Below are 19,621 nucleotides of genomic sequence, written 5' to 3'. Positions count from 1 at the left end.
AGAAGGTTTAGAGTAGGGAAAGTCTCAGCAAAAAACCATCTGAGGAGGGCTCTGGTGGTCCGGTGGTTGGAACTCCATGCTTCCAATGCTGGGAGTGTGGTTCGATCTTTGGTCAGGGAACTAAGATCCTCATGCCTCTGATTTGGAGAACAGCCAGTAATGTCTTCTTTTCAAAGAAGCCATCAAGGCTGCTGCCATCTCCATGGACATCACTAATGTCAGTGTCTCTTGGTGTGGCCAAAAAAATATTTGAGAAGCTCTTTGCAGCAGTTCAGTCAAAAGGACCTATAGGACAGTAGTGACCCAGAGGAGAGGCTGGATTCAATAGATTTCTGAGGTAGAACAGACAAGATGTGGGCAGCATTTCGATGAGGCTGGGCTGTGAGGGATAGGGAAGAGTCTGGTAGGACCTTTTTTTTTTTTTTTTCATGTGAGAGAGAATGCTGCCAATATTCAAGGTAAGAAATACAGGAATTAGCGATAGTTGGGGGAGAAAAATGAGTTCAGTTTGAGGTGTTTGAGTTGCCTAGAGCTATGCTATCCAATAGAGTCACCACTGGCTACATGTGGGTGTTGACCACTTGAAATGTGGTTAGTAAAACCGAGGGGCTTTTGGATTTCCCTGGTGGTCGTCCAGTGCAGGGAGGGGACACAGATTCGATCCCTGGTCCAGAAAGATTCACATGCCAGGGGGCAACTAAACCTGTGTGCCACAACCACTGAGCATGCATGCTGCAGCTGTTGAAACCCGTGCACCTAAAGCCCATGTTTGGCACTCTGCAACAAGAGAAGCCACTGCAGTGGGAAGCCCGGGCACCGCAGCTAGAGAGTGGCCCGTGCTCTCTGCAGCTAGAGAAGGCCCGCCTGAGGACCCTGGAGCAGCAACGAAGACCCAGAGCAGCCAAAAATGAAAAGGCAAAACCTAGAGGACTTTTGAATTTCACTTTAATAGTCACACAAGGCTTGTGGCTATCATGTTGGCCAGGACAAGTAGAAAGTATGTCCACAAAAATTCTTTGCACAGCATGGAATAGAGGCTACCTATGCAGATGAAGATTTCCAGTGGGTAGCTGGAAGTAGGAGTGTATATCTTGGAAGAACAATTGGGGCTAGAGACAGGATTGAAGAGTCACTGGTAGTCAGAGTAGTAATGAGGCTGTGGGGATGGATGAGACCTCCCAGAGAAGGGAGGCAGAGCAAGAAGGGAGGAAGGCATCAGTGAGAAATCTAGAGAATACAACCTAAAGTCCAGTCGCTCAGTCATGTTCGACTTGGCGACCCCATGGACTGCAGCACACCAGGCCTCCCTGTCCACCAACTCCCTGAGTTTACTCAAACATGTCCATTGAGTCAGTGATACCATCCAACCATCTCATCCTCTGTAGGCCCCTTCTCCTCCCGCCTTCAATCTTTCCCAGCGTCTTTTCAAATGAGTCAGTTCTTTGCATCATGTGGCCAAAGTATTGGAGAATACAACCTAAAGGAGGCTGATAAAACGAGATGCTTTCCAAAGAGACTAAGAAGTGTTTCCTCTAGTTTCATATACTTTCTTTTTTTCCAGTTTTATCTGGTATCTCCTGTGCCAAATACATACAGTGTCCTACACACGGTATAACACAAGAAGTGTCCTTTATTTTCAAGTTCTTGAGTACCTCACTGTATCTTCATGTGATCATTGTATCAGGAACTACTGCTCTGGGTAGATCAGGTTAGACTGCCTCTGAGGATATCTAATATGACTTAGACAGAATTCAGGAAGAGGAGTGACCATCTTTTGACCTTACTAAGTCACCCTTCCTTGCTACACTTTCCTTCATACCCAGCTATGATTTTCTGGATTATACTTAAATCAGTTCATTGCAATACCCTCCAACTTTCTGTCCTCATTCACATCATTTAGGGGTTGGCAGTAGTTTCCTGTAAAGGGTCAAATAGTAAATATTTTCAGCTTTAGGGGCCATATGTAGTCTCTGTCGTATAGTCTTTAGTAGTATGATCTATAGTTTTTCCCTATAGCGCTTTAAAAATGTAATAGCATTTTTTAGCTTGCAGCCTGTAAAAACCAAGCCACATGCTAGATTTGTCCTGCAAGTAATAGTTTATTAACCTGTTACCTAGCAAGACCTCAATCTGGGTGAACCCATCTCTAGACTTGTCCCTACATACATCCTGCCAAGTGTTCCTGAAGGAAATCAGTAACTCTATAGATTGTTAACATAAAAACAGTCACCAGCCCAAACTTCGTATGATACACATTCAGTTCAGTTCAGTTGTTCAGTCGTGTCCAACACTTTGCAACTCCATGGACTGTAGCATGCCAGGCTTCCCTGTCCATCACCAACTCCCGGAGCTTGCTGAAACTCATTTCCATTGAGTTGGTGATGCCATCCAACCATCTCATCCTCTGTCGTCTCATTCTCCTCCCACCTTCAATCTTTCCTAGCATCAGGGTCTTTTTCCAGTGAGTCAGTTCTTTGCATCAGGTGGCCAAAGTATTGGAGCTTCAGCTTCAGCATCAGTCCTTCCAATGAATATTCAGGACTGATTTCCTTTAGGATTGACTGGTTTGATCTCCTTGCAGTCCAAGGGACTCTCAAGAGCCTTTTCCAGCATCACAGTTTGAAAGCATCAGTTCTTTGGTGCTCAGCTTTCTTTATAGTCCAACTCTCACATCCATACATGACTACTGGAAAAACCATAGCTTTGACTAGACAGACCTTCGTTGGCAAAGTAATGTCTGATTTTTAATATGCTGTCTAGGTTGGCCATAAATTTTCTTCCAAGGAGCAAGTGTCTTTTAATTTCCTGGCTGCAGTCACAACCTGCAGTGATTTTGGAACCCAAGAAAAGAAAGTCCGTCACTGTTTCCATTGTGTCCCCATCTTTTTGCCCTGAAGTGATGGGACCAGATGCCATGATCTTAGTTTTCTGAATGTTGAGTTTTCACTCTCCTCTTTCACTCTCACTAAGAGGCTCTTTAGTTCCTTTTTGTTTTCTACCATAAGGGTGGTGTCATCTGCATATGTGAGCTTATTGATACTTCTTCCAGCAATCTTGATTTAAGCAGGTGACAATATACAGCCTTGACTTACTCCTTTCCCAATTTGGAAACAGTCCATTTCTTGTCCGGTTCTAACTGTTGCTTCTTGGCCTGCATACAGATTTCTCAAGAGGCAGGTCAGGTGGTTTGGTATTCCCATCTCTTGAAGAATTTTCCACAGTTTGTTGTTATCCACACAGTCAAAGGCTTTAGTGTAATCAATGAAGCTGATGTTTTTCTGGAACTCTCTTCTTTTTCAATGATCAACAGATGGCAATTTGATTTCGGTTCCTCTGCCTTTTCTAAAACCAGCTTGAACATCTGAAAGTTCTTGGTTCACATATTATTAGTGCCTAGCTTGGAGAATTTGAAAGCCTAGCTTGCCTCCCAAAGAAAGGCAATGCCAAAGAAGGTTCAAACTACCACACAGTAGCACTCATCTCACATACTAGCAAAGTAATGCTCAAAATTCTCCAAGCCAGGCCTCAACAGTACATGAACCAAGAACTTCCAGATGATACACATTAGTGGACAAGCTTATTACTCTTCCTCATTGATACAATGGATATTTCTCACCTTTTCCTCTTCAGACCTTCCATTTCTCTCCCACACACTCCATATTGATTGGGCAGACTAGTCAGTGCTAAGCTCAGGCAAAACAAAAAACAAAAGAAACCCTCTAGCACATTATCATCAAAATGTATCAGAAATGATAACCTCTAGCACATTATTAGAGACACTGCCTGCCTACTTGGTCTTAACTGGCTTTCTCATGTGTCCAGTTAACTGGTGGGTCTGCTGACCTAGGCTGGCCTCAGCTAGGATTACTTTCCATGTGGTCATTTATCTTGTAGCACATTAGCATGAGCTTGTTCATATCATGGTCCTAGGGCTCCGAGAGAAAGCAGAAGCTTGAAACCTGACTCAGTATTGACACACTGTCATTTCCTCATTCAAAGTCGTAATTCCACGCAGACTCAGGGGAGGGAAAAGTGACTACTGTTGATGAGGGGAACTGCAGTTACCTGCTGCTGCTGCTGCTGCTAAGTCGCTTCAGTCGTGTCCGACTCTGTGCGACCCCGTAGACGGCAGCACACCAGGCTCCGCCGTCCCTGGGATTCTCCAGGCAAGAACACTGGAGTGGGCAGCTACTTGATAACAGGTTGTAAATACTGAGAAAAGTGACTTGTAATCTTTGCTATCAACCTGTGATAGCACTCATCTTTGCACAATGAAGTTCTCTTTCTCTCGGCCTCCGTTCTCAGACTTTCACATGCATCAGAATCACTGGGAGAGTTTGTGAAAACACAGATTGCTGGGCTCCACCCACACAGTTTCTGATTCAGAAGGTCTGGGATGCCAAGAAATGTGTTTTTCTCACGAGTCTCCAGGTGGTTCCTCTGCTACCGGCCTACACACTAGTTTGAGAACCACTAGTTGAGGCTCATCCCTCCCTGTGTGTTCTGGGTTTCACTTCCGTTCACTTTAATAACAACTTTGATTTTGCAGTTCTCCTCCTTTTCCCTTATCTCTGACTTTGCTGTCCAGACTGAGGTCTGTGGCCCACCACGATCAGCATCACCCGGGAGCTTGTTAGGAATGCAGTCTCAGGTACACTGGATTAGAATCTGTACTTTTATCAGCATGATTCGTGCGCACAGTGATGTTTGAGAAGCACCACCTGTGGGCTGTCCTCGTCAGCAAGCGAGCCTGTTCTTGATTTCCTCCTCCAAGCTCGCCTCTCTTCCAGTGTCCGTGTTAGCAGATGGCACCCCCACTCATGCAGCTGCTCAGGGGAAACCAACGGGTGTTCTCCTTGATTCCTGTCTCACGTATCCTTCCTCCAGTCCATCAGCAAATTGTCATGGGGGTTTTAAGTTTACACATCCAGCAACTTCAGCACTGCCACTGCTTTGACCCTAGTTCAAGAGTCCACTCTCTCTCACTGGGACCAGTGCTGTAGCTTCTTACCAGGTCGCTGCTCCCGCCTTCCCCCTTGCAGTTTGTTTGCTGTTCTCCTGCTCAAAATCCTGCGTTAGTTACCGAGAGTGCTCAGGATCAAAATCGTCCCTGTCTTCCGTCAGGCCGTATTTGACTGCCTTGGCCGCCTCTCTTTCCCCAGTCCATCCCACTCCCACAGCCCTGCTAACCTTTATTTTTTTTCCTGCAGACTCAGTTTACTATCACCTTCCAGACTTTGTAGTTTCTCTTCCTTTGGAGTAGAACGCTCTTCACCTAGCTGGCATGTTCTCCCTTGATATGAATCTTCCCTGATCAATCTGTATAGCATAAGCAGCCCCCATTTGCTCTTTATTCCCCTATCGTGCTGCATTCTCCTCACTGCTCTTACCTGACATCTAGTTTCTTGTCCGCCTCTCACACTAGAATGTCATAAAGTCCATTTTAGTCACGGTGCGACCATTTTCAGTCATTCAGACCAGATACCTGAACTGTAGGCTTGATTCTTTTCCCTCTTCTTTTCTGCAGCTATTGACGCAATCCTGTCTCTAAAATATATCTCTTCTCCTCTCCACTGCCACTGTCCTTATCTAAGCCTTCATGTATCTTCCATGAGTCACCTCCCAACTGAACTACTGGTTCTGCATAGGAACCAGGAAGAATGTTATCAGATTATGCTGTTTTGCTTAAAACCTTGCGGTGTGTTCCCACTGCCCTTCATTCCTTGCATTACAAGGCCCTGCTTGCCTCTTCAGCAGCACTGCCTACTATTTACCCCTTGTTCTTGAAGTTCCAGCTACCAGTGTTTTTCACTTTTTCTTGTTGACCTGTTTCTGTTTTCTGTCCCCCTGCATGAAATCCACTGCCCCAGCTTTTTATGAACAGTTGATTCCTTCTCATTTTTAAAGATCCAGCTGAATGAAGTGTGGCCTATTCGGAAAAATACACCCTTACCATTGTATTAAAAGCTTTTTTCCCAATGTCCATTATTTTCTGACTCATGACTTTACTTGCATTCTTTGCATTACTTCACAATGGTCAATTTCTTATTTATGCTTTTCCACCTGAGGGAAACTTTTGTCACTTATCCCCACGTACCCAGTTCTTTTCACAGTACTGCGCAAATGTGCTGGTTAAAGGTAATGGCCAGGTGAGCTAGCAGTTCTGCCGAATCCTTTCTTCTCATTGTTCTGTGATGCTTTCCTTCTTCCGCTTCTTCTCTGACCTCTCAAATGACTCTGTTTATGGAACTTCAGTTCTTTCCGATTCTACACTGTAATTGTTGATGTTTAATTAATTCATTGTTATTCAAAGCTCTGTAGCATAAAAGGAGGCATGTCTTTCTTTTTTAAAGGAATTTTAGATCTGATTTTCCTTCCTCAGTTAAACATTTAAACCCCATTAGTGGCAGAATAGCTTGTATGAGAAAACAGTGATAAAAATGGACAAAATATAAAGAACAAGTACTTGGAGGCATTGAAAAAAAAAAGCAGGAACTAGAGGGAAGCAGAATACTGAATGACGGGAACTGTACTGCATGAGAACTGCATTTATTTGACTTTTCTTCTGAGGGTTCCCACTAGTGCATCTGTCAGTTTGCACACAAGCAGAGAGTCACTGAGTTCAATGGCAAGCCGTCACTGAATTAGAAGCTGAACCCTGGGGCTGCCACAGTGATGACACTGAGGGGGAAATTTCTGAAAGGAAACAGAGGGACCCCTAGAATTTGTGTATAACGTTCACTCAAATCCTTCCATGAAGGGAAGAATGCAAGGGCCCAGGTAAGCAACAGCTGGAAGGCTGGAAAAGCTTCACAAGATAGCTGGAAAGGGAAGGCAGAATTTGGGGTCTGAGTTTCACCAACTTGGAAAGGCAGTGGAAACATGTAGAGCTTTTCACTAAAACCCTCAGGGCCACACCTTAACAGAAAAGACTACATCCCAAATAAGGGAATCACCTTGCATAAAGGCAAACTTTTAACAGAGGTGTGAAACCCACCAGAACTGTGAAACAAGGCCTCTATAATTTCAAAATTAATAGCTGGTAAGTTAGTATATTAGATAAAAAGCAACACTCCCCAAAGTAAAATAACAGAATCCAGAGATTCTACAGCATATCTGTGATGTCCAGGGTAAAATAAAAGATTATTAAATGTGTGACGGAATCCATAGTCAAGAGAAAAAAAAGTTACAAAACCATAGTGTGGCACCTCCCTATGGTCCGGTTGTTAAGACTCAGTGCTTCCAATGCAGGTGTGCAGGTTTGACCCATGGCCAAGGAACTAAGATCCCGCATGCTGTGTAGCATAGCCAAAAAAGCAAAAAGAAAGAAAAAACCCAACACATACTGTGAGATAATCCACATGGTGGAATTAAGCAAAGACTCTAAAGATAAAATTAGAAATATATACATGAACTTAAAAGGCAGCTATAATGATGAACATAGAGTTTCTCAGCTGAGAAATTGAAAGAAGAAAAAAACAGTGGAAATCTTAGAACTCTTCAAAACAATATTAAAAATGATAAATTCACTGGAAGCCTAAACAACATATTGGAGGAACCAGAAGAAATGACATCAGATGGAAAAAAAACATTATCTACAAATGGGAATGAATAACACTTGAAATTGTAAATGGGAAAATAGAAAAGAAAATAATTATTTTATTTAAAAGACAACTGACTTTTTACAATAAAGCTCATAGCATTGTATTATGTGGTTTATAATGCATAAAAAAGTAAAAATTAGGACAATAGCAAAATGATGGGCTGGGATGGGTGCTTGCAAGGATCTTATATTTTTACTTGATGTGGTATAATATTAATTATAAGTAGACTGAATCAGTTAAAGATGCACATTGTAATCAATAGAGCAACCACTATATAAGGTTGCTCATACATACACACACACACACACACACACACACACACACACAGGGACAAACTAAAAAGAAGACAATTTATAGCTAACAAAATCAGATGCAACAAACAGCAAAATTACAGTTTAAAACCCATAAAATGACTAAATATAAATAGATTTAATGTTCCAATTAAAAGGCAGAGATTGTCAGACTGGATAAAAAAGGAACACCTAACTATAAACTGTATCCTAAAGGTACACTCTACATATTAACAGAAGTTGAAAATAATAGGATGGAAATGATACACCATGCAAACGGTAAGCATGAGAAAGCTGTATAACACGCGAAGTAGACTTGATATAACAAGAGTCAGTACAGACGAAAAGATTCATAAAGACACCATTTATCAGGAAAGCAACAGTCCTAAATGTGTACACATCTGATAACAGAGCTACAAAATTTATGAAGTAAAAACTGATAGAGCAAAAGGGACACATGGACAAACCAGTAATCATGACTGGAGATTTTAACACCCCCTCTCAGTACTTGATACAGCAAGTAAAAACTATGAATAGTAAAGACAGGAGGCTCGAACCACACTCATACACCAACCTGACATAATTGAAATTTATCAAATGTTATACTCAAGAACTATAGAATACACATTCTTCTTAAGTATATCTGAAAGGTATATCAAGATAGTCTATATGCTGGGTGATAAAGCAAATTCCAATAAATTCCAAAAGACTGAAATCCTACAACGTATGCTTTTGGATCACAGCAGTTTAAAATCGGAAGTCAGTAACATCAAGCTATTTGGGAAATTCCCAATATTTGGAAAATAAACAGCATACTTCTAGTTAACTCATAGTTTAAAGAAGAAATCACAGGGATATTAGAAACTTTCAAATGGAATGATGTTGAAAACAAAATGTATCAAACTGATGGGATTTAAAACTTCTCAGCTGAGGAAAGGAAAATTTATAGCCTTAAATGTCTTTTATTAGGAAAGAAAAATGTATAAAATTGTGATTTAAACTTCTAACTTACCAAACTAGTAAAAGAAGAGCAAATTAAACCCAGTGGATGTAGGAGAAAATAATGATTAGAGCAGAAATCAGTGAAACAGAAAACAGAATAACAATGAAGCTATCAAAGCCAAAGTTGGTTTTTGAAAAAACAGAGTTGGTAAATTCCTGGCAAGACTGATTTTTAATTGATGTATATTTGAGTCACAATGTGTTAATTTCCGCTATACAGCAAAGTGATTCAGTTATATATATATGTTCTTTTTTACATTCCTTTCCATTATCATTTATTACAGGATACTGAATATAGTTCCCAGTGCTATACAGTAGGGCCTTGTTGTTTATTCATCATATATATAACAGTTTGCATCTGCTACCCCCAAACTCTCAGTTCATTTCTCCGCCACCCCACTCCTTCTTGGCAACCACAAGTCTTTGTTCTCTATGTCTGTGAATCTGTTTCTGTTTTGTGGATAAGTCATTTGTGTCATATTTTAGATTCTACAAGACTGATTTTTTTAAGGTAAAAAGATAATAAAGAATATCATGAATAGGTTTATACCAACAAATTTAATGATTTAGAGGAAATGGCCAAATTCCTTAATAAGCACAACTTAACCAACACTGATTTGACGTCAGGTAAAAAATCAGGGCTTCCCAGGTGGCTCAGTGGTAAAGAATCCGCCTGCCAATGCAGGAGATGAGTGTTCAATCCCTGGGTCTGGAAGATCCCTTGGAGAAGAAAATGGCAATCCACTATAGTATTCTTGCCTGGAAAATCCCATAGACAGAAGAGCCTGGTGGACTTCAGCCCGTGGGGTCACAAAAGAGTCAGACACAACTTAACAACTAAACAACAACAACAAAAAATTAGAATGGCCTTATATCCAGTAAAGAAATCGAACTGTTATGAAGAATCTTTGTGTATCAATCTAGAGGGGTGGGGTGGGGTGGGAGATGGGAGAGAGGTTCAAAAGGGAGGGAATATATGGTGTACCTATGGGTGATTCGTGTTAAGGTTTAACAGAAAACAACAAAATTCTGTAAAGTAATTATCCTTCAATGAAAAATAATAATAATAAAAGCATCTTCAAACAAAACTCCAATCCCAAGTGGCTTCACTGGTGTATTCTGTTAAATATTTAAGGAAGGAACAATACCTGTCTTACACAAACTTTTGTTTTATAAGGTCAGCATAACTCTAACATTACAAGAAAATGTACGACCATAGGTACAAATGTATGACCATAGATAAAAAATATTAGCAAACTGAATCCAGAAATATATTTTTTAAAGGGTGCTACTTCATGATCAAATGTGATTTATCCTGAGAGTTCTAGGTTGATTTAATATTAAAAAATCAATAAATGAAATTCAGTATATTTGAAATTCAATATATGATCACCTCAACAGATATTAAAAAGCTGAGAAATTTGACACCTATTCATGATTTAAAAAAAATAACTCTGAGCAAAGTGGAAATGAAGAAAACATCAATCTGATAAAGGGCATCTAGGAAAAACCAATAGCCAACCTGTTTACTGAGTCTAAGCTTGTACCACTCACTGTATGACTGGCCAATAAATTCAGAGACAAGTTGCTGGGGCAGGGAATAATGACTTTGTTTGGAAAGCCAACAGACCAAGAAGATGGTGGACTAGTGTCCTAAGGAACCGTCTTTCAAACGTGAAAACCGAGCCGCCTTTTATATTGTGACTTCCCTGGTGGTGCAGATGGTAAGGGATCTGCCTACAATGCAGGAGACCCGGGCTCGATCCCTGGGTCAGGAAGACCCCCTGGAGAAGGAAATGGCAACCCGCTCCAGTACTCTTGCCTGGAAAACCCCATGGGCAGAGGAGCCTGGTAGGACACAATTGAGCAACTTCACTTCACTTCTTTTATATTAAAAGGGGAAGGGGTGTGGCTGGTTGTTTCAAACTTCATGGCATTGGAATCCTTTGTTCTTACTGCTGTTGACCTAGGTCTGGCATGATGTTCCTACAAACCTCCGACAAGACAAATATTATGCTCTGCTTTCAAATTTTTATCTCTCTATGAATGGAAAGGTGTTAACACCTCTAAAGATCGGAGTCTTGAGAATGGACTGCCCTGTAAATTTCAGGCTCAAGGCAGCATTCTTTTGAGTTTGAGGAGCCCTTGGTACAGAGTCAGTGCGACTAAGCACAGGCAACAGACCACACAAGTTAGAGCTAAAGGGATGGATTCAGTATGGAGTCAGGTTTGTTCTCTGTTACAGAGTTTGTAGTTAAAGTGAACATTGATTGTTTCCCTGCTTAGATTAGTAATAAGGTAAGGGTGTCAACTCACTAGTTTTATTCAGCTTTCTTTTGAAGCCACAGGAGGTGCCATATGGAAAAGAAGCAAAATAAAAGGCATAAAGATTGGAAAAGAAATAAAACCCTGTATTCCCAAATGGCATACTGTTTACATAGAAAATTTTAAGAACTCTATGGAACAGTAACTCTCTAGAGCTAATAAGTGAATTAGTGAATTGCATAATACAAGTCAAATTAGTCAATTCTATATACCAGCAACAAAAAGTTTGAAAATGACACTTTAGAAACAATTCAATTTACAGAAGCCTCAAAGAATGTAAAATAGTTAAGAATAAATTTAATAGATATGTAGAAGATCTGTACTTGTAAAACTATAAAATAATGCTGAGGGTAATTAAAGACCCAGATAAATGAAAACTTATGTTCATGGATTTGAAGGCTCAATACTGTTAAAAATGTCATTTCTCCTCAAGTTCATCTGTAGGTTTGATGTAGTTCTGATCAAAATCCCAATATGCTGTTTTAAAAATAGGAGTTGGCAAATAATATTTCATGAAAGTGAAGGTCACTCACAGGTGTCTGACTCTTTGTGACCCTACGGATTGCAGCCCGTGAGGCTCCTCTGTCCATGAGATTCTCCAGGCAAGAAAATTTCATATCAAAATCCAAAGATCCCAGAACAGTCAATGTACTTTTTTTTCCTTTGGTATTTTTAAATTTATTTGGCTGTATCAGGCCTCAGTTGCAGCACGCAGGATCTTTAGTTGCAGCACGCAGGATCTTTAGTTGCAGCATGTGGGATCTAGTTCCCCACAAGGGATCACACCAAGGCCATCTGCACTGGGAGCAAGAGTTTTAGCCACTGGACCACCAGGTAAGTCCCAATATAGTCTTTACAAAGAGACATAAAGCAGTATCAACAAATAGATAAGTGGAACAGAATAAAGTTAGAAATAGTGCACAGCTGATTTTTTGACAAAGGTGCCAAGCCTATTCAAAGGGAGAAGTTTTCAAGGAAATAGTTTGTGTGAAACAAGTATGGAAAAAGTGAAAGCTTGACCTCTACCTCCTCCCACAACAAAATTAATTCGAGATGCCCATAACCTAAAGATAAAAGCTGAAAACACAAAGACCCTAAAAGAAAACACAGAATATCTTTAGTAGGCAAAGATTCACCAAAGAGGACACAAAAGGCAGTAAACAACGAAAAAACTGGTAAATTAGGTTTCACCAAAATAAAAAGGCACCTTAAAGAGAATGATGTAAGTCACAGACTGGGAGAGGGTATTTGGACTACATATATTTGACAACAGCGCACTATTTCATACCAGGCAAAAGCCCAAACCAAACCAAACAAGCGAGCAACAAACTGACCAGCGTGTGTATTTCCTGGGCTTGCATCCCCTGAAGCTCTCTCACACTCCAGGTGGGGAAGGCACCACGGGATGGCCACTTTGGAAAACAGGTGACAGTGTCCTGTAAAGTTAAGACACTAGACCACAGGACCCAGACAACCTGGGCAAAGTGGTTACACCCGCATACATCTCCCCAAACTCATAGAATTATAAATTAACATCTATGCATTTTATCGTATCTCAACTTTACGGCCCTAAAAGCAAAACAGAAAGTAAGATGAAGTGAACACCACAGAGAAACTCGCAGGGGTCCCCTTGGGTCCCTCGGGATCCGCGAGCTGGCGAGGAAACGAAACCGAAACTGCGCGGGGGACCCGCGGTTGATCACGGAGCCTGGGGGGCCCCCCGCCCCTAGTTTCAGTTTCGATTTTCCCCCCGCAGCCCGGCTTCCCCTGCAGCTCCGCCTCCGCGAGGAGTGCTCACCTCGCCAAATTTCTCGCGCCTCACAGCTGTGTTTTCGCCGAGCGGAGCCGAGCAGAGCGCAGCGGAGCCGAGCAGAGCGCAGGCGAGGCAGCGGGTCGCGGGGAGCAGAGTCGCCGGCATGACGGCCGAGCAGCGGCGGAATTTGCACGCCTTCCGCGGCTATGTCAGCAAGATCCTGGACCCTACCTACATCCTGAGCTACATGACCCCCTGGTTTAGGGACGGTGAGTGGTTGCCGCCTGCTTCTTGGTGCAAGAAAACAGTTCAGGATTTCTTTCTTATTCCACCCCTCAACGCCCTTCCCGGTCTTTCAGTCAATACAGTTAACGCAGGGTTTGTGGCGAGATCTTCGCAATATTTTAGACTGGGGATTGTCAAGAGTTTGAGAAGCCCTTGGAAGCCCACATGGGGAAACTGAGTCCCAGCGAAGTGAAATGACTTGCTTAGAGCTGCACATTTGTTTAGACTTAAAGCTGGGGAAGCATGTCGCTGTCCGTTTCATTTATGTGTGCTAATAGTTGTGTCCGTCTACTGTGTTGGTCTTTGCGCTGACATCAGAGATTCAGAATAAGATACAAGCCCTTCCTTAAAATACTTTAAAGTCCAAGGGGTTGGTGGAGACAGGCGAGGACCGAAGTACACAAATGCTAAGAAAGTGCTGTACTCCGGGAGAAGTTGAGACTCACTCTGCCAGATCTGGATCTTATCAGCAAATGACTGGAAACTTTTATAAATTTGATTTTTATTTTATATTGGGTATAGTTGATTTACAATGTTGCATTAGTTTCATGTACAGCAAAGTGATTCAGTTATACCTATACCATTCTTTTTCAGATTCTTTTCTCATATAGATTATCACAGAATATTGAGCAGAGTTCTAGGTGCTATACAGTAGGCGCTCCATAGATGACCTGTTTCGTATATAGTAGTGTGCCCACTCCAGTGTTCTTGCCTGGAGAATCCCAGGGACTGGGGAGCCTGGTGGGCTGCCGTCTATTTAGTCGCACAGGGTTGGACACAACTGAAGCGACTTAGCAGCAGCAGCAGCGGTGTGTGTATGTTTATCCGAGACTCTTAATTTATCTCTCTCCCCCATCTTTCCCCTTTGGTAACCATAAGTTTGTTTTCGTAGTCTGTGAGTCTGTTTCTGTTTTGTAAATAAGTTCATCAGTATCATTTTTAAGATTCCACATATAAGTGATATGATGTGATATTTGTCTTTCTCTGTCTGAGTTCACTTAGTATGATAATCTCTAGGTACATCCATGTTGCTGCAAATGGCATTATGCCATTCTTTTTTATGGCTAATATTCCATTGCATATATGTACCATGTCTTTTTTATCCATTCCTCTGCCATTGGACATCTAGGTTGCTTCCATGTCTTGGCTACTATAAGTAGTGCTGCAATAAATACTGAGGTGCATGTATCTTTTCAAATTATGAGAGGAGCAAGACTCACTGGAGGGAATGGCTTTAGGCTTCAATTCAGGTGTTTCCCCATAGCATATGAGTCCCGTGATGATGGATAATGGCCATTTTACAGATTGGTATTGAGGTACTTTGTGCCAGAGGTGAGCAGAGCCTTGGGGAGAAGAGAAGGGAGGGGCTGCCTGGAAAGAGTTGAGGTGAAAGAGGGAGCCTGCTCCAAACACCTACATAACTTTCCTGATGTGAGGCAGTTTTTTGAAACTGTATTAAAGCAGACAGGTAACTTGAGTGCTAATTGCTATGCACATCCGAAGCACAGGCTGTGGAGTGAGGAGTGAAAGAATGCCACCAACACAAAGCATTCCCCCTTAGTAGCTGTGCTCAGAGAGAAGTAACAAAATAACATCCTACTGACCGCAGAGGAGTTGGGGCCCTTGAAGAATGTAAGTGGTGCAAGACATCTGTCTCTTCTAGAAATCCTCCAAAGAGTGGAACACTAACTATGATGTGCATCTCATTCTTTCATGTACTGTGTATTGACTTAATAACCAGCAACTCAGCAGTTAGGCTGTGTCAGGCATTAGGCTAGCACTGGCTAGCATTAAAACATACTACTACTGCTGCTGCTAAGTCACTTCAGTCGTGTCCAACTCCGTGCGACCCCATAGACAGCAGCCCACCAGGCTCCCCCATCCCTGGGATTCTCCAGGCAAAAACACTGGAGTGGGTTGCCATTTCCTTCTCCAATGCATGAAAGTGAAAGTGAAGTCACTCAGTCGTGTCCAACTCTTGGCGACCCCATGGACTGCAGCCTACCAGGCTCCTTCATCCATGGGATTTTCCAGGCAAGAGTACTGGAGTGGGGTGCCATTGCCTACACGTATTAGTTAATAGGAAGCATCCTTTCAGGAAATGAAGGATCGATAGGAATGGTTCTGCCCTGAGATTAGAGTGCATGTGTGAAGTCAGGTAACTGAGCATAATAAAGTGTGGTGAGTGCATTGATGGAAAACCATAGTATGCTTATGGGAGTGCACAGGTGGGATTGTTTTTTAATATATATTAACTTTAATTTATAGTTATAATACAGCACAATAAAAATATCAAAAGTTTCTGTGGAGTGTGTATCTCCCTGAATAAACCTTAAAAAAAAAAAAGACAATAAACTCCTCATAAAAGAAAAAAAACCCCACATGATAAGTTTAAAAAGTGAGCTTGAGTAGCTCAGTGGTAAAGAATTGCCTGCCAGTGCAGGAGACATGGATTCAATCCCTGATCCGGGAAGACCCCACGTGCCGCGGAGCAACGAAGCCCGTGCTTCGCAACTATTGAGCCTGTGCCCGAGACCCCGAGAGCCGCAACTCCTGAGCCATCTGCCACACCTGCTGAGGCCTGCATGCCTGGAGTGCGCTCCACAGCAAAAGAAGCCGCTGCAATAAGAAGCCTCCGCACAGCTAGACAGTAGCCTCATCTCTCTGCAGCTAGAGAGCCGCCCACGTGGCAGGGAGGACCCAGTGCGGCCAGAAATAAATAATTTTTTAAAAGCAAGCTTAAAAATACTGTGTATAATATTATCTTATTTTTGAATGTTAACAATACCGTAGAGTTCTCAAGTCCAGCCCCATAGGCAGCTGTTTGCATATAGTTGGTTGACATCTTTCCTGTTCATTCCTTTGTATCATCACATAAACTCTGCTTTTCCACCCACTTTTTCTGTTTCTGTTACACTGATTAAATTCTCTATACCTCCCCTGCCTTGTTTTCTCAGCTCTTTTGGTTAAATCCTAACCCCAGGCTTCAGAATGTGACCTTAAGACCCAGCAATCTTGTGCCTAGCTGTATATGTACTTAAGAGAAATGAATATTTATATCCACACAAAATCTTGTACATGAATGCTTATAACATTACTGTTCATAAAAGACAAAATGTAGAAACCTAAATGCCCATTAACTGATGAATAGATAGACAAAACTGGTGCATCCATACAATGGAATATTATTCAGCAAGGAAAAGGATTAAATATGATACATGATTACAATATGGATGAACTTGAAAACATTATGCTAAGTGAAAGAACCCAGCCATGAGGACCACCTACTCTATGATCCCGTTCATATGAAATGTCCAAAATAGGCAAATCCATAGTTACCATGGGGGAAGTAGGGAATGACTGCTCATGGGTGTAAGATTTCTTTCTACAGTAAAGAAAAGGCAGTAAAATTATATAGTGGTGATGGATTTACAGCTATAAAAGCCATTGAATTTTATACTTTGAAAGGGTTTGTTTTATTGTTGCAGAGACCTTGGCAGAAAAGGGAGGCGTTCCTTCCTGTCTTCTTGCATTCATTCAGCATACCTTTGCTAACTGTGCATTGAGTACTAGGTCTTCTAAACTCTGAGAATACAGAGGTGAACCTGCCCAACAATTGGAATCACTCCCTTAGAATTTACATCCCACTGGCAATAGGACTTCCCTGGTGGCTCAGACGGTAGAGCATCTGCTCAATGCGGGAGACCTGGGTTCAGTCCCTGGGTCGGGAAGATCCTCTGGAGAAGGCAATGGCAACCCACTCCAGTGCTCTTGCCTGCAAAATCCCACGGATGGAGGAGCGTGGTAGGCTACAGTCCATGGGGTCACAAAGAGTCGGACATGACTGAGCAACTGACTTTGCTTTGCTTCGACAGTGGGGAAAATGATCAAGTGTCAGGTCATACGAAGGTAACTTTGGTTATCCGCCCAGACGTGGAGTTACTGTGCAAAATCAGTAAGACCACCAGCTGGTTGGTGGATAGTTGTCTGTTACCTGGCCTCACTGTGTTTTCTTTAGCTCCTTTTGCTTTTTCTTTTCTACCATATTTCCTACCATCTGTTGACCTGAAATAAATAGACTGCCAGATATTTCTCCAGCAAAGACAGACTTTTTTCAGGATCAGCAGAGAACTGCAATCTGGGATCTGCAATTGTGGCAGCCCCATGCAGGTCCCTGCAGGGCAAAGGAAGAACACTTTTATAGAGGAGAAAAGGAGCCTGGGAGGGGCTGTAGTAAACAGTCATTGGCTTTTCCTTGGCTCACTCCTTGCCAAGAAAGAAGTCTGACTTCTTCCTCTTGGGCTCTGCTATGGGCATAGATGCATTGGGGAAGGAAATGGCAACCCACTCCAGTGTTCTTGCCTGGAGAATCCCAGGGACGGGGGAGCCTGGTGGGCTGCCGTCTATGGGGTCGCACAGAGTCAGACACGACTGAAGTGGCTTAGCAGTAGCAGTATGGGCACAGGGCATGAGAGTGCCCCCTTCTGGTCTCCTGACTCTATTGTGATTTCTGTTTACTAATTTTTTGTCTTAACAAAAGCCTGGAAATAGGACCATAAAAGGACCTTTGTTTATTCTAACTCTGGTTGCTGTTCAGTTCAGTTCAGTCACTCAGTCGTGTCTGACTGTTTGCAGCCCCATGGACTGCAGCACGCCAGGCCACCCTGTACAACACCAACTCCTGGAGCTTACTCGAACTCATGTCCATCGCATCGGTGATGCCATCCAACCATCTCATCCTCTGTCATCCCCTTCTCCTCCTGCCTTCAATCTTTCCCAGAATCAGGGTTTTTTCAGATGAGTCAGTTCTTCGAATCAGGTGGCCAAAGTATTGGAGTTTCAGCTTCAGCATCAGTCCTTCCAATGATTTCCTTTAGGATTGACTGGTTGGATCTCTTTGCAGTCCAAGGGACTCTGAAGAGTCTTCTCCAACACCACAGTTCAAAAGCACGAATTCTTTGGTGCTCAGCTTTCTTATAGTCCAACTCGCACATTCATACGTGACTACTGGAAAGACCATAGCTTTGTCTAGATGAACCTTTTTGGCAAAGTAATGTCTCTGCTTTTTAATAGGCTGTCTAGGTTGGTCATAACTTTTCTTCCAAGAAGCAAGTGTCTTTTAATTTCACGGTTGCAATCACCATCTGTGGTGATTTTGGAGCCCCCCAAAATAAAGTCTGTCACTGTTTCCCCATCTATTTCCCATGAGGTGATGGGACCAGATGCCATGATCTTCGTTTTCTGGATGTTTAGCTTTAAGCCAACTTTTTCACTCTTCTCTTTCACTTTCATCAAGAGGCTTTTTAGTTCCTCTTCACTTTCTGCCATAAGGGTGGTGTCATCTGCATATCTGAGGTTATTGATATTTCTCCCGGCAATCTTGATTCCAGCTTGTGCTTCATCCATCCCAGCATTTCGCATGATATACTCTGCATAGAAGTTAAAGAAGCAGGGTGACAATATACAGCCTTCACATGCTCCTTTCCCGATTTGGAACCAGTCTGTTGTTCCATGTCCAGTTTTAACTGTTGCTTCCTGACCTGCATATAGATTTCTCAAGAGGCAGGTCAGGTGGTCTGGTATTCCCATCTCTTGAAGAATTTTCCACAGTTTGTTGTGATCCATACAGTCAGAAGCTTTGGCATAGTCAATAAAGCAGAAGTAGATGTTTTTCTGGAACTCCCTTGCTTTTTTTCTGTGATCCAACGGGTGTTGGCAGTTTGATCTCTGGTTCCTCTTCCTTTTCTAAATCCAGCTTGAACATCTGGAAGTTCACGGTTCACGTATGAAGCCTGGCTTGGAGAATTTTGAGTATTACTTTACTAGTGTGTGATATGAGTGCCATTTTGTGGTAGTTTGAGCATTCTTTGGCATTGCCTTTCTTAGGGATTGGAATGAAAACTGACCTTTTCCAGTCTTATAGCCACTGCTGGGTTCTCCAAATTGGCTGGTTGCTGTGTCCACTGTAATTGTCACTGATGACAGGAGTGGTTCTATCCTCACACCCTTTTAGTCCTGCAATTAATTCAGACTTTTGAACAAGAAACTTTCAAATGTTAGAAGAAGCCATGGTTTTTCTACCTAACCTGGTGCTACCATGACTTCTCACTTGTTATGAGGAGACTCTTGCAGGCATCTTTAAGAGACTCCTTTTCTTATGAACTGCCCTCCAGCATGCGTCCAGACTTCCACAACAGACTAGGAGAAGTTTCCAGAGAGGCTGGGGGTAGGGGTGATTGACCAAGACAGAGAACTTGCTCTTTCCTGCAGGTCCTTTCATTGCTGTGACTCCCCAACCCCGTTTGAGAAGATCTGACAACGCTTCCAATGATCAGTGGTTTTACCTCCAGTGATTAGCAGTT

General features: G+C 42.4%; 1 protein-coding gene across 1 annotated transcript in view; it reads left to right on the top strand.

Annotated features, from left to right (window-relative positions):
* Positions 1-13,051: 13,051 nt before the first annotated feature.
* RIGI (RNA sensor RIG-I) overlaps positions 13,052-19,621 on the top strand; it is a 47,418-nt gene continuing 40,848 nt past the window's right edge. Inside the window, exon 1 of the mRNA XM_069574168.1 lies at positions 13,052-13,243. Coding sequence (XP_069430269.1) covers positions 13,138-13,243 — 106 coding nt within the window. The 5' untranslated portion in view covers positions 13,052-13,137. The remainder of the gene's footprint in view (positions 13,244-19,621) is intronic.

The sequence above is a fragment of the Ovis canadensis genome, chromosome 2 (genome assembly GCF_042477335.2).
Source record: "Ovis canadensis isolate MfBH-ARS-UI-01 breed Bighorn chromosome 2, ARS-UI_OviCan_v2, whole genome shotgun sequence".
Taxonomy (NCBI): domain Eukaryota; kingdom Metazoa; phylum Chordata; class Mammalia; order Artiodactyla; family Bovidae; genus Ovis; species Ovis canadensis.
Note: the sequence above shows the minus strand (reverse complement) of the source record. Positions and strands in the feature narration are given on the sequence as shown.